Source organism: Carlito syrichta, unplaced genomic scaffold, assembly GCF_000164805.1.
Source record: "Carlito syrichta isolate Samal-C Ts95f unplaced genomic scaffold, Tarsius_syrichta-2.0.1 Scaffold302399, whole genome shotgun sequence".
Taxonomy (NCBI): domain Eukaryota; kingdom Metazoa; phylum Chordata; class Mammalia; order Primates; family Tarsiidae; genus Carlito; species Carlito syrichta.
This window is the reverse complement of record NW_007246495.1, coordinates 17,254-30,867: the sequence shown is the minus strand read 5'-3', so window position 1 is coordinate 30,867 and position 13,614 is coordinate 17,254. Positions and strand designations below refer to the sequence as shown.

The window sequence follows — 13,614 nt, the reverse complement described above, 5'->3', positions numbered from 1 at the left end:
TTCTGTACTTAAGAATCTACAGGGTATCTTGCCCATGGCAGGTACTAGATGCGTTCCCTTGATGGCGAATTCTAACAATATTTTTGTGAGTTTTGTGTACCGCTGGCAACACAGATCCCTTATGAGTTCAGGTGTGCACTCACTACCTGCTCCTCCCTGCCCTTTACAACCTCTACTTCGGGAAGTCCCCAGCACTAGTTAATGGCATTGCACTTTACAGTCACAAAGCACTGGAAACCCATAGCACTCTGTAGAGGGTCATCATTATTACTACTGCTTCCAACTCCTCCTCTTCCTTATTCTCACTAGTTACTAAACATTTATCAATTTTTCCTACAGAGCAGCTCTCAAATCTGGCATCCCTTCTCTGTTCAGAATTCATTTATAATGCCCCATGTCCCAAAAGGTGCACAGAATTCACATTTTGAATTATTTAAATGTGGAAGTGCTCCAAAACACTCTAATTTAAAAAAATACTATTTATTTTATTTTTTTACCTCAAATAATCATCATTCAAATATTTAATAACCTGAACACTGAATTTAAATCAATCATGCATCAACCTCTCCCCAGTTTTCAGTTAATATTCAATTTGCAACATCTAAATCAGAAAATGATTCAAATTAACTTTCCTGTGAAAAAACTCCAACATTTATGAATAAATCTCATAAAATTAAAACCATAAAACAGATTTGCATTTTCAAAATGATTGTCAAGTTACACATCTATAAAGAGTAAATGATGTATTACATTTCAAACATGCAATATAAAATAAACGTGGGTCTTTTTTATGAAATATGAGGCAACATGGAGAACACATAAGTGTGAGTACCTGATGCCACAAAAAGTAAATGTCCTTATCAAAGAATATATAAATGAATGCTCCATCATCACAGAAATTTGTTTTTAAATCATCTTCATATACTTTTTGGATATCCATAAGTAAAAAATAAAACTGAATTTGTAACACTTAATATTTTAAAACACTTCCACTAGCACCAGCCTGAAGAATGATAGATGCTTTGGTTTTTTTTCCAAGTCAATTTTGTTGGTGAACTTTATTCTATGCTGTCTGACTACTTTAAATGTAACTCAAACAATAAACAGGTAATTTTAATCCATACAATCCTATGAAACAATTAATTATATTTTAATTTTTATAAAGACCATTTATAAGGTATATGATTGCTTAAATAAAATTTTACAACTTACAAAATAATGCAAGTAAAGTTTTAATAAAACAGTCAATTATATACTATAAGCCCAATAAAGATGCTATTCATTTCAGGGATACTGATTCCAAAGGGGAAAAAAAGGTGGAAAACTGAACAGAGGTAAAGAACACCAAGAAACATAGTTCATTAATGGTAAACATGAAAGATGATAAAAATGTAAAATTAGGCCTTGTAAACATAGCAAAGAGACAATTACCTGGAACCTCTTTTAAGCAGCAGATAAAAAAGGGAAAAGATGACAATATATATCTGAATTTAAAACACTAGTAAAATACCTCCTGTAATAAAGTATTTTTTAAAGTTTAATTTAGATAAACTACATTGCATATATTAAAGACCTGTTGTTTTTAGTTTATTACTGCACATAAGAAAAGGCTTAAATTACCCCATAATGGCAGGGAAATCAGAAGAAGGTGAAAAAGGAAAAATAAATTAAGTGAAAATTCCATATGGCTTATGTTGTAAACTTTAAAGTTCACCATTCTTATTTTTCCACAATCTAAATTTCAAAGAAAATATTTATCTTTGTTCTTAAAAATGAGGAATAAAATGTCAGTCAACTTAAAAGGCTGGTAGCACTGGAGCTTCTTTTAAGGACTCTGCCTATTCTGACCTAAGAGAGTTCCCCAGGCAGCAGATCCAAGTAGCCAGAGAGTTACACAGAAGCAGGCTGGACTTAGGATTTTACTAATAAAGGAAGTAACCTTAAAAATATTTTTTCAGGGTCGGGTGTGGTGGCTCACGCCCATAATTCCAGCACTTTGGGAGGCAGAGGGAAAGGACTGCCTGAGTTAAGGGGTTTGAGACCAGCCTGGGCAACTTGGCAAGACCTCGTCTGTACAATAAATCAGAAAATTAGTTGGGTGTGGTGGCATGTGCCTGTAGCTGCTCCAGCTACTTGGAAGGCTGAGGCAGAGGGATTGCCTGAGCACAGAAGGTTGAGGCTGTGGTGGCCATGAGCATGCCCATTGCACTCCAGCCTGGGTGACAAAGTGAGACTCTGACTCAAAATATATATATATATATATATATATATATTTTTTTTTCTCTCTTAATAGTATAACGACTGAAACAGAATGGGAAGCATCACAGAAGTCATTTCACCCAACATCCCACTGAAGCCAGGAACCTTCTTTACATGTCCAGAACATCCCTGTACAGCACCGATGACAAGTGGTCATCTATAATCTGCATCAAACTGCTTGTGACAGGGAGGTGACCTCTACATAAAAAGCTATTCATATCAAGACAGCAATTATATCTCCATGTAGTTTTCTTGTTTTGAAACTAGTGATTCACAGAATAATTATTCTTGATAAAAAGTGTCCTCCCAACCTCCCTTCATTCTCTGCTTTCTTCCGTACTACTGCAGACAGGCAGAGACGCCTTTAAATTGCAGATATCATTACTGAGTAGTTCTAGGTACGAGGTCAGATCTGGGTGTTTTATTTCTGCTAGAATCATCTAAGATTATGTGGACCTTTTAGTTCATACTCTGAACTTATATCTTTGTACAGATCACTCTGCCTAAAACAGATAATGAATTCTTTCCATTCACCAAATATTAAGGGATGCCTATGTGAGTTTCTGTATACTCTGCTCTTGAATCTACTGTTTCATCCTTAATTCTTAGTGATAGGTGGTGTCTCTCTCTCTCTCTCTCTCTCTCTCTCTCTCTCTCTCTCTCTCTCTCTTTTAAAGTCAGGTGTCTCACTCTGTCACCCAGGCTGGAGTGCAAAGGCACAATCATGGCTCATCGCAGCCTCAACCTCATGGTCTCAGATAATCCTCCCACCTCAAGCCTTCTGAGTAACTGGCGCCACATGTGTGTGCTACCATGCCTGGCTAATTTTTTGATTTTTTGCAGAAGCGAGGTCTCGTGTGCTGCCCAGGCTAGTTTGAATTCCTGGGCTCAAGGGATCTCCCCGCCTCAGCCTCCCAAAGTGTTGGGATGAGAAGCATGAACCACGGTGCCCAGCTCCTAGTGGTACCCTTTCAACATGTAAAATAGACTAGCCATTTCTACATTGTCCTGTTTAAGAAACTTGCTCAGAACATTTTCATCTCACTCAAGGTAGCTATAAAAGCACCCTAAAGAGTTCTTTCTTATACATATCATTTTATTAAACATACGAATACTATAATTACCCTGTTTTAATGTTTTTGAATGAATAGATTAGACATACATTAAATAAAGTTAACAGGTTTATAAATTGAATACTCTTACAATGAAAAATATGTGCAGCTAAGTTTGTTTGTATGAGCCTCTGAAACTGAAGGAAAAGCTAAAATTATCTAGGTTTTAGAAATTTGTAAAGTCATTTTTAAAACCAGTTTATCATGATGAAGATCCTCATAATAACAACACATATTGTATCTAAAAAGGCAACTCTTGAGGAATGTATCCCACTTCCATTTATAATTCTTTCTTGACAAAGGTAGTTAAACGTTTTATAGGAAAAAGTATCTTAAAAAACTATAAAGATGAAAATAAGACAAAGAGTGAATTTTTGAAAAAATATTTTCTTTAATAAAACACTTACCTTACTACACCCTGCCTTCAAAAGGAGCAAAGAGAAAAAAGTAAGGAAACACATATGAAGATTGATGATGAACAAAATGTAGCAATTTAGTAAACAGAAGAAAGGCAGCATGTCAACAGAATTCTACAGAAATACAAAGATGACAGATTTACGTCACAATGTTTTCAATATTTTTATTCAAATATATTGGAAATTCTATTAACAAAAATTAAATATTTTAAGTACACAAGATTTGCTATAGAAATATTTATTTAAGAAACATAAAATTATTAAGATCATTTAAAAAAAAACAGTGAAAGTAACAACCAAATGGAGTAGCTACCGATTATCATTAGAAATAGTTTCCTTTAAAGTGGATATTTGACAAGCACTTGTTTCAATTGTTCATAAAGTGTTTTATTTCACACTTGGTGACAGTAATATATTTTACTTAAAATGCAAAAGCAGTTCCTTAAACAGACCACATTATCTCCTCACAAATATATTCTAAGTTGGTAAAAAGAAAATACGTATCTCTTTATTTCCTTTGATTCTTTCATTTGTGAAAATGAAGTCATATTAATGACTTCTTCTGCCTTAACATTTTCAAAAGAATTTAGCAAAGTTGAAATTGTAAAATGGAGAACAAAATGCAAAACAATTTCAAAAATAATTTTTAAAAAGTTAGCTGCAAAAAATAAAAACTAACAGGAAAGATAACAGTTATGACAGTGCTAATCATTCTTCATGAGCAATAAAATACTTCTGTCAAAACATGCCTCACTTCAGCATTGGGGGGAAATTTATTGTTTGTTTTTCAAGATGGGGTCTCACACTGTTGCCTATGCTAGAGTACAGTGGCACGATAATGGCTCACCACAGTCTCAACCTTAGGGGCTCAGGTGATCTTCCCATTTTAGCCTTCCATGTAGCTGGGACCCCAGGCCCTTGCCTGGCTACTTTAAAAAAAAATTTTTTTTTTAATTATAGAAATGGGATCTCATTATGTTGCCCAGGCTGGTCTCAAGCTCCTGGGTTCACGCAATTCTCCCTTCTCAGCCTCTGAAAGTGCTGGGATTACAGGCATGAACCATGATATCCAGCCTCACTTTCATTTGTTATATTGATTTTTTAAAAGAAAAAATATTATCATTTTTCAGATAAATTTGGTATATCAGAAAATGTGACCTAATTTTAATTTATAGGCTGTCTCATTCATGATAAAACACTTAAATTTAAATTTCCCAGCTGGGTGCAGTGGCCATAATCCTAGCACTTTGGGAGGCCAAGGCAGGAGAACTGCTTGAGGCCAGGAGTTTGAGACCAGCCTGAGCAACATAGTAAGACCTTGTCTCTATTTTTTTTTTTTTTTAATCTGTAGTTTCAGCTACTTGGAAGGCTGAGGAGGAAGGATCACCTGAGCCCAGCAGATAGAGGCTACGGTGGCCATAAGCATGCCACTAAACTCCATCATGGGTGACAGAGTGAAATTAGCCGGGCATGAGGGCCCAGGCCTGTGGTCCCAGCTACTCAGGAGGCTGAGGTGGGAGGATTACCAGAGTCAAGAAGTCAAGGTTGTGGTGAGCTGTTATCATGCTACTGCATTCCAGCCTTGGCAACAGAATGAGACCCTCCTGCTTAAAAACAATTATTTTTAAAATAAAGTTTTCCACATCACAGCCTTCTACAGAAGTAATTGCTGTTCCTACCTCCCTTCCTCTGTTCCTAGACACTTTTCCCTTTAGCATTCTTAAAACCTCTTCCCTTCCCAAGTCCATGCCATTTACTAATCCATGTTTTTTTATTTTCTGTCCTTGATTTTAAAAACATCAGGCTCACAATGTCTCTCTTGATCTGTCATTTAGCTCAGAGACTTTATTAAAAAGTGCTATCTCCTCAAAAAGTTGCCATACATATGTCCTTATTTTTAATTTGCTGATTCTAGACATAAAGACAACCTGCCTTTTTTGGTAAAAGTTTGAAATAATGATTGTCCATGCTTGATTAATGGCACATGAATAATCAGGTCTTTTTGAAATGGAATCATACTTTTGCTCATATGCTTCTTTAAAAGTCTCTGGAATTAGATTAGTGGTGTTTTTGTTTTTGTTTTTTTGAGTCAGTGTCTCACTCTGAGACCCACACTGAAGTGCAGTGGCATAATCACAGCTCACCACAGCTTTGACCTCCTGGACTCAGACGATCCTTCCACTTTAGCCTCCAGTGTAGCTAGGACTACAGGTGTGCCACCACACTTAGCTAATTTTTAAAAATTTTTTTGTAGAGATGAGGTTTCACTATGCTGCGCAGGCTGGTCTTCAACTCCTGTGCTCAAGTGATCCTCCCGCCTTGGCCTCCCAAAGTGCTAGGATTACAGTCATGAGTTACCACACCAAGCCTGAATTCAATGTTTATTATCTCCTCCAACTCCATTACATGTATTTATAAAAGTTAGCAAATAAAATTAATCATATCAATGTTATACATGTATCATTCCCTAAACTACCCACAGTGTTACCACCAAAAGGTATTTAAAGACAAACCTATTTTCTAAGAGGTGCTGGGAATTATATAAAACAAGAACACCACTGTTGCTTAGTTTTTGCAACGAAAAATCCATTTAGTTAAACAAATTCAATTTTTTAATACCAACATATTTTTCTTTATCTAATTTTAAAGTATTACCTCTCATCAATTGAGGGTTCTTTTTGTTGCAAATGAGGCTTGATTCCAAACATTGGACGAATATTTGTGGATAAGGCTCTGATGGTGTAACTGACTTCGTTCTCTCTGGTAACATCACTGTCATAGCCTACCGTCAAAATATATGAGTTATTCTTTAAATGATCATCAAGGAGATCAATTATGATCTGATAAACTGGACACCGTGATGGTCAACAATATGAAATAAGGTAAATGAATTGTGTTAAAACCAAGATATAAAGTGCAACCAGTAAAAATGACATAGAAGAAAGTTTATTGAGATGTAATGGTGATTTCAAAGTATTTTAAGTGATCACAGTAGGCTAATACACAAGTTCAATAATCCCAATTTTATTTAAAAAATATTATGTACATAAATGCACATACACCTTAGGATATACCCTAAATGTTGTAAGTGGTGTTATCTCTGTGTGATCACACCATGGACGCTGTTATTTTTATTGCAAAATATATTTTCTATAAGGAACTGGTAATATTGGTATATTAGTAAAAAGTAAAAATTATTTTAAAATATAAGGATCAACAATACAAAATTTCAACAGTACTTTTAAAAAATGAAGATACTCTTAATTTGTAGAAGATCAGTCATCAATATGCGACAGTCTGTTGTTCTTGAGTCACAAAACCAGTCTTAATGTTAAACAGACCGAAAACACTAATACCACAATTATTCAAACATTATTACTACTTGTCTTAATTTCTGCAGTTTAAATTAAATTGTGCTAAATTTTCCCTATATTTTTGTTAAAATATTATAAAATGACATACCGCCATCTTCTTCAGAATCAATGTCAGATTCTTCACTATCGCAAAGCCTTTTTTCTCGATATCCCTCCATCTCATTTGTCCACACCATTAGAGACATGTCCGTCCCTCCTAGGGTAACCAACATGCTGTCATCATAAGTCCAGCGAACATTTGTGACATGTGTACTATGGGCCACATACCTCTTAAACTTTCCAAATTTTCCCTAAAGAGGAAAAAGTTTCAAAAAAATCTTTCTGAGAAATTTCATTTTTTGAAAGCTTTCAGTTATAATTTTGCATTTCTTTTATTTTTCTTAATATATAACTAGAAGTTAATCATTCCAAGTAAAAAACATGAGAAAATAACGAAACTCAATAGAATAAAAGATACCAATTCCCAAGCTTATTGAGGACAGAATAAAACCTATAGTTTTACACAATGCTAGTACTACAGGCAAAATTCTTTATGAAGCCAACTTGGTATTCTGATGAAAAGCATAAAAATGTTCTTGCTTTTGACTCAATCATCTATCTCCCTGTTAGAAATCTATGCTAGGAAAATGCTATGTATGCAAAAAATACTTATCATGGTATTTACTTATGGAAGTAAAAATTGTAAATACCTTAAATGCTCACTAAAGTAAACGTTAATTACAATGTATATGGAATAGTCTATATCTATTAAAAACAATGATTATGCAGATTTATTCCCGTTGGAAATAAACATAATAACTGAGAAAAATATAAAGGCCTATGCACAGCATGGCTATATTAGCAAAAAGTAGTTACAGATCACTTTATTGCATGTGTGTATGTATGTATATACCCTTGTAAATAGCCTTCACCTTAATTCACTAGTGCTTTTGTTTATAATCACTACACATAGGAACAGAAATGTAATTTTTCTTTTAAATATCAAGAAAAGTATAAGTTATAGATATTGGCAACTTTTAAATCTAGCACTACTAAGTTATATAAACAAATTTCAGATCAAAGCATTATAAGCAGGTTTTAGTAGACATTTTTTCAAGAGTGTTAAAATAAGAGATGTCTTAAATAAAACATATTGAGGGCAAAAATCAGTGAATTCTCTGAGAATGAAGATTCTTAATAAAAGTCAAAGTTTCGCAAAAAAGCAGTTTCTTTAAGACGGTGGCTCTTTCTAAAGTAAGGTGAAGAAATCTGCAGACCCACAGCCTAGAGCCTGCTGCTGAGGAATCCATATCATCTGGGATGCTGGAAGTGAGTCTTCCAATTAATGCATGTTTAGTGGAACACATTCTTATCAACTAAGGTTCTATCATTTATATCTATATATCGTATATATCTCTGTATCTACATATTTATATAGACATATAGATATCTAAAACAGGGCTCTGTGGAATATTTTCAGTATCTGAGTTTTCAAGGAGTATTTTTAAACCTGTGTTTCCATTTCAACGTTGATCTAAAAATATTAACATGAACAGTTATTTAAGATCACCATGAACTGAATACCATAATATGATTTAAGTGCCCTATTTCAAATTTATGTTTATGTTCATGTTGGTACCAGAGTATAATAATAACTTAATTTGTGACAATTAAGACATAAATGCACCTGGACTTAATACATACATTTTATTTTTGTGTTAAGCAAAAGCCTAATGTTTTATAGTAGTTTAAATAGAAGGAAGTGATAAAATAATTGAGTAATTACACAGTACACAGTAGCATAGTTATGTAGAATACCAATGAATCTACACAGTTGGTTTCAGGGAAAAAAAATTCATTATATTAAATAAATGGTGTTTAATTTTATAGGTGTTGTATTTTGTCTTTAATTGGCTAAAACAATTTAAATTTGAAGCTATAACTATTAAGTTTATATTTACTTTTAATAATATATATATTTAATCAAAAGAACAGTAACATTATTTAACACTGGGTAAGTGTTATTATTTTTTTTTTTTTTTAGAGATAGGGTCTTGCTCTGTCAACCAGGCTGGGGTACGATGGCACAATCATAGCTCACTGCATCTCTACTTCCTGGGCTCAAGGACTCAAGGGATCCTCCTGCCTCAGGCTTCCTAGTAGCCAGGTCTAGAAGCTGTGCCTTGGAGCCCTGCTGAAATGTTTCCTTTAAAAGGGATACTTACATTACTCAATACTGAAAAACACTGTAGCATATAATATATAACTTAAGGCATGGGGTCATAAATTATAATATTTCTAGATAAAAGTTATATATATGAAACATAATTCTGAACCTTTCATATTACAAAGTTACACATTGCATATGTACAACTCATATTACAACCATGAAGTACTATGACAGGGCATTATCTTAACTCTTTCATAACTTAAGAAAAAGTTCATACTTTAGTAGGAAATCTAAATAACTTCACAAATCCCAAATCATCCCCAGTAGCTAGGAACATTCTGTCACTGGTGAGGCAAGAAGCAGTGATATCTGTGACTTCTCCAATGACCGGCCAGATTCCCTCGCAGCATAAGCCAAGCACACTTGTCCATGATGCCCAAGTAATTTTTTCTACCTAAAAGTAAAAAAAAAAAAAAAAAAAATGCTGTCAGTTGGATTAGTCAAACCTAAAAAATTAACAACCATCATGTTAACATTTTTCTTTGTCATTAACATGTGTCACAAAATTAAGATTTTAATGACAAAATAGTTGAATTATTTGTTGTCTTGGTTTTGTGGTTCTCCAGAGTCTACTAATTCCTGCAGAAAAATTTTTAACATAGCATTGCTCCGGATGTTCTTGTACATGCACTGTGCATTCTAGAAGCTAAGCATACAGTGAAAATAAATATGACTTCTTATGATTTTAGGATACTCAAGAAACACAAGTTCATGTTTAAATTTCTACTGATGCATTAGAAACATGTTTTCCATTACTAGAAATTTAGAACTTTTCCTTACAGTCCTTCCCTTTATTAAGTCATTTTCATATTAAATTTGTTGAGCCTCTCTTTCTAGGCTGTGTAAAAAAAATGTTACTAATAGAAAACAGAACATAATTTTTCTTGTTTTTTGTTTGTTTTGTTTTCTAAAACAGAAATCTGCTGACAGGCATCTCATCTTATGAGTTTCAAAAGCTGTGGCCGACATGCAGCCCCTCAACAGCGCACCTTCTCTTGGCAAGCACGAGCCACCCGTCTATTAAGGAAAGTCACTGGTGCTCAGCCAGGCACACAAGTGATGTACTCCTTCTCTTATACAGTGTCTCTTCCCTTACCCATCTGTGAACTCTGGCCCAATAAAATAAACTCACTCAAGAATATCTGTAATTTGAAGAATTTGCACACAGGCTCCACATGAAACTAACTGATGACCAGAAGGCATTAGTTTCCAACCTCTCTTATTCATAGAAGTAACACAATAAGCACCACTGTCTTCCTACCTCCATGCTGGGGATGGTTTGTTTTTTTCCTCTGGGAGCTTCAAAGAATAACTGTTCTTTAGCACCAGTGTTGACTTGTAAAAGCTTTCCTTAAAAAAATTAAAAAACATACACACATATATAGAAAATATATAAACATATAAACTATTAGTATGTTTAAATTTTATATGAAAAATTAAACTTCAATATAAAAGCTATTTTTCTCTGCAATCAACACATATAAGGAACATTTTTTTCTTAAATTCTATATATGTAAGTAAATTCATGAATGGTGTAATTTTTGTACATGTATATACATAAAAACTACGTATTTTGTTATGCATATGCAAAAAACCCTCAGAAACAAATGTTGGAATATATTTTTTTAAGTAAGTGTATTTGTTTAAACAATATTTGTAAAACTTTTAATTTACAATACTAGATTTATATAATATTTGAATAAATGAAACAATAAAATCCTTAAAAAGGGAGCATTTAAAATATTTAACATTTATCAAACTTATTAAACAAAGTTGTACGACGTATTCTGCTCAAAAACGAAGATAATCATTACATTCATTATGTTATACAATTATGACTGTTTTTAGGGAATGCACTCTATACCAAACAATGAGGGAATTACTTTTAAATCCTCTTTAACATTTCTTTTTTAAAAAATGCTTGCTCTTTATTCTTATTTAATTAATTAATTAATTTGAGTTGAAGTCTCACTCTGTCACCCAGACTGGAGTACAGTGGCCGCTCCCGGCCACTGCAGCCTCGACCTGCTGGGCTCTGGTGATCCTTCCACCTCAGCCTTCCAAGTAGCTGGAACTACAGGCATGTGCTACCACGCCTGGCTAATTTTTCGATTTATTGTAGAGACGAGGTCTCGCCAAGTTGCCCAGGTGGGTCTCGAACCGCGGACTCAGGCAATCCACTCACCTAGGCCTCCCAAAGCGCTGGGATTACAGGCTGAGACACCAAGCCCAGTGCTTTTTATTTTTTAAAGAAAGGGTCTTGATCTGTCTTCCAGGCTGGTCTCAAACTACTGGCCTCAAGTCATCCTCCAGCCTCAGCCTCTCAAAGTGCTAAGATTAAAGACTTAAGCAACTGTGCCTGGTTGACATTTCTATTTTCCAAATTTGAAGTTACTATGTATGTCAGGTTTACCTGACAAAAACCATCATCATGGTTTTAGTCAACATGACTAAAAATATTTTTTGTATAATATTTAAATTACTTTACAAATGAAACAATTTACCACTTACTGTACTATCATTTGAATGACAGGTGAAGTGTTGAAAAATCTAAACTTCATAGTGTTCATCTTCAGTTGTAAAATATAGTAAAACTAATTTTGGGAATAATGATTGTTTTTCCCAATGCTGTTGAATTTATCTGTTGAATCACTTTTCTGTCTCTCTAAAACAGCTATACTAAAGCAAATGCAGCTTGGATCAAATATTAAGTTATTTAAAGTCTTACCTCGAATATCCCAGTCAATGTGGGTTATGTAACTGGTAGCTCCTTTGCATATTCCTACTCGTTTACTACTCATTACGTTGTATATATCTACAAAGCTGTCATGGGATGCTACAGCAAGATACTTCCCAGAACCTGTAAGAGAAACATTTGCTTGACATTGTCTATCTTTGGAAATGTTTTTTACAACTAGAGTTAATTCTTCTAATTCTTTTTTTTGAAATCTTAGGTGTTTCATGAGTTAGAACAAGACAGACGTGTCAAATGAGAAATGGTAACATCTTCAAGTATATTATCATTAACAAAAAGTAATTTTTAAAATGTAACAAAATAATTCAGTGAAGAGAGAATGTCAAAAATTATATATGATGTAATTTTGATACAACAAAAAATCCCCCCTAAATTTAGAAAAAATGGGACTAAGCCAATATAAGTTTTGCTTTAACATCAGTAACTCCTACATTACTGCAGATTTAATAGCAGATAATGAACACGTAGAAATCAACGGAGTAAAATTACTGCAATTTCAAAAGCACTAAGAATATAATAAAACCAGTTATCTAACCCTTTTATGTTACCAGCGAGGAAACTGAAGTTCAGGAAAGTGTCCTGGCCTAGGTCATACAGAAAATGTAGTGACAGAACTGACACTAAGCCAGTTATCTATATACATTTAATACAGAGTTTTTTAATCTCTTACTAAACTGCCTTTTTAAGTCAAAAAAATAAAGTTCTGAGATAAAATAACAGTTAATAAAAATCATACATTGATACATTTACTCATTGTCAGACCCACATTAATAATCAAATATAAGCTTGGTGTGGTAGCTCAAGCCTGTAATCCCAACACTTTGGGAGGCCTAGGAGAGAGGACTGTTTAAGCCCAGAGGTTTGAGACCAGCCTGGGCAACTTGGCAAGACCTTGTCTCTATAATAAATCAAAAAATTAGCCGGGTGTGGTAGCATGTGCCTGTAGTTCCAGCTACTTGAAAGGCTGAGGTGGAAAGATCATCTGAGCCCAGCAGGTCAAGAATGTGTTGGCTGTGAGCATGCCACTGCACTTAAGTCTGGGTGACAGAGCGAGACGTTGACTCAAAAAAAAAAAAAAAAAAAATCAAATATAATTTCAATAGAATCTCACCAGGTGAAAATCTAATATCCGAAATAGTATCTTTTCTGTGATGAAACGACACCAGATCCTCTAGAGTATCTGCATTTGCCATGAAGAAGCCTCCATCATTGAGACCTACAGCTAAAGCTTTACCATCAGGAGAAAAACAGCAACATCTCCCACCTGAAAGAAAAATAGAGTATATATTAGGCAATTTACCTTTATGTTTCTTTACAAAAGAATGTGCTAAAAAAATTCTTAATTTCAGGGAATGCCTATCTTTATCATGGCCTCAAATCAATATAAAAGGAGGCAAGAGACATAGGTAAAGTTTTCTATAGAAATAAGTGGTACAGGATTCTAAGCAGGAATAAAAACTAACTCACTTCTGAATATAACAAAAGTACT

The 13,614-nt window shown here is 34.0% G+C and overlaps 1 protein-coding gene across 1 annotated transcript in view; it reads right to left on the bottom strand.

Annotated features, from left to right (window-relative positions):
• Positions 1-13,384, bottom strand: part of LOC103258888 (echinoderm microtubule-associated protein-like 5) — a 41,772-nt gene extending 28,388 nt beyond the window's left edge. Inside the window, exons 1-6 of the mRNA XM_021711611.1 lie at positions 13,237-13,384; positions 12,099-12,230; positions 10,632-10,720; positions 9,588-9,764; positions 7,250-7,451; positions 6,443-6,569 (exon numbers count right to left, since the gene is read on the bottom strand). Coding sequence (XP_021567286.1) covers positions 6,443-6,569; positions 7,250-7,451; positions 9,588-9,764; positions 10,632-10,720; positions 12,099-12,230; positions 13,237-13,318 — 809 coding nt within the window. The 5' untranslated portion in view covers positions 13,319-13,384. The remainder of the gene's footprint in view (positions 1-6,442; positions 6,570-7,249; positions 7,452-9,587; positions 9,765-10,631; positions 10,721-12,098; positions 12,231-13,236) is intronic.
• Between the last annotated feature and the right edge of the window lie 230 nt (positions 13,385-13,614).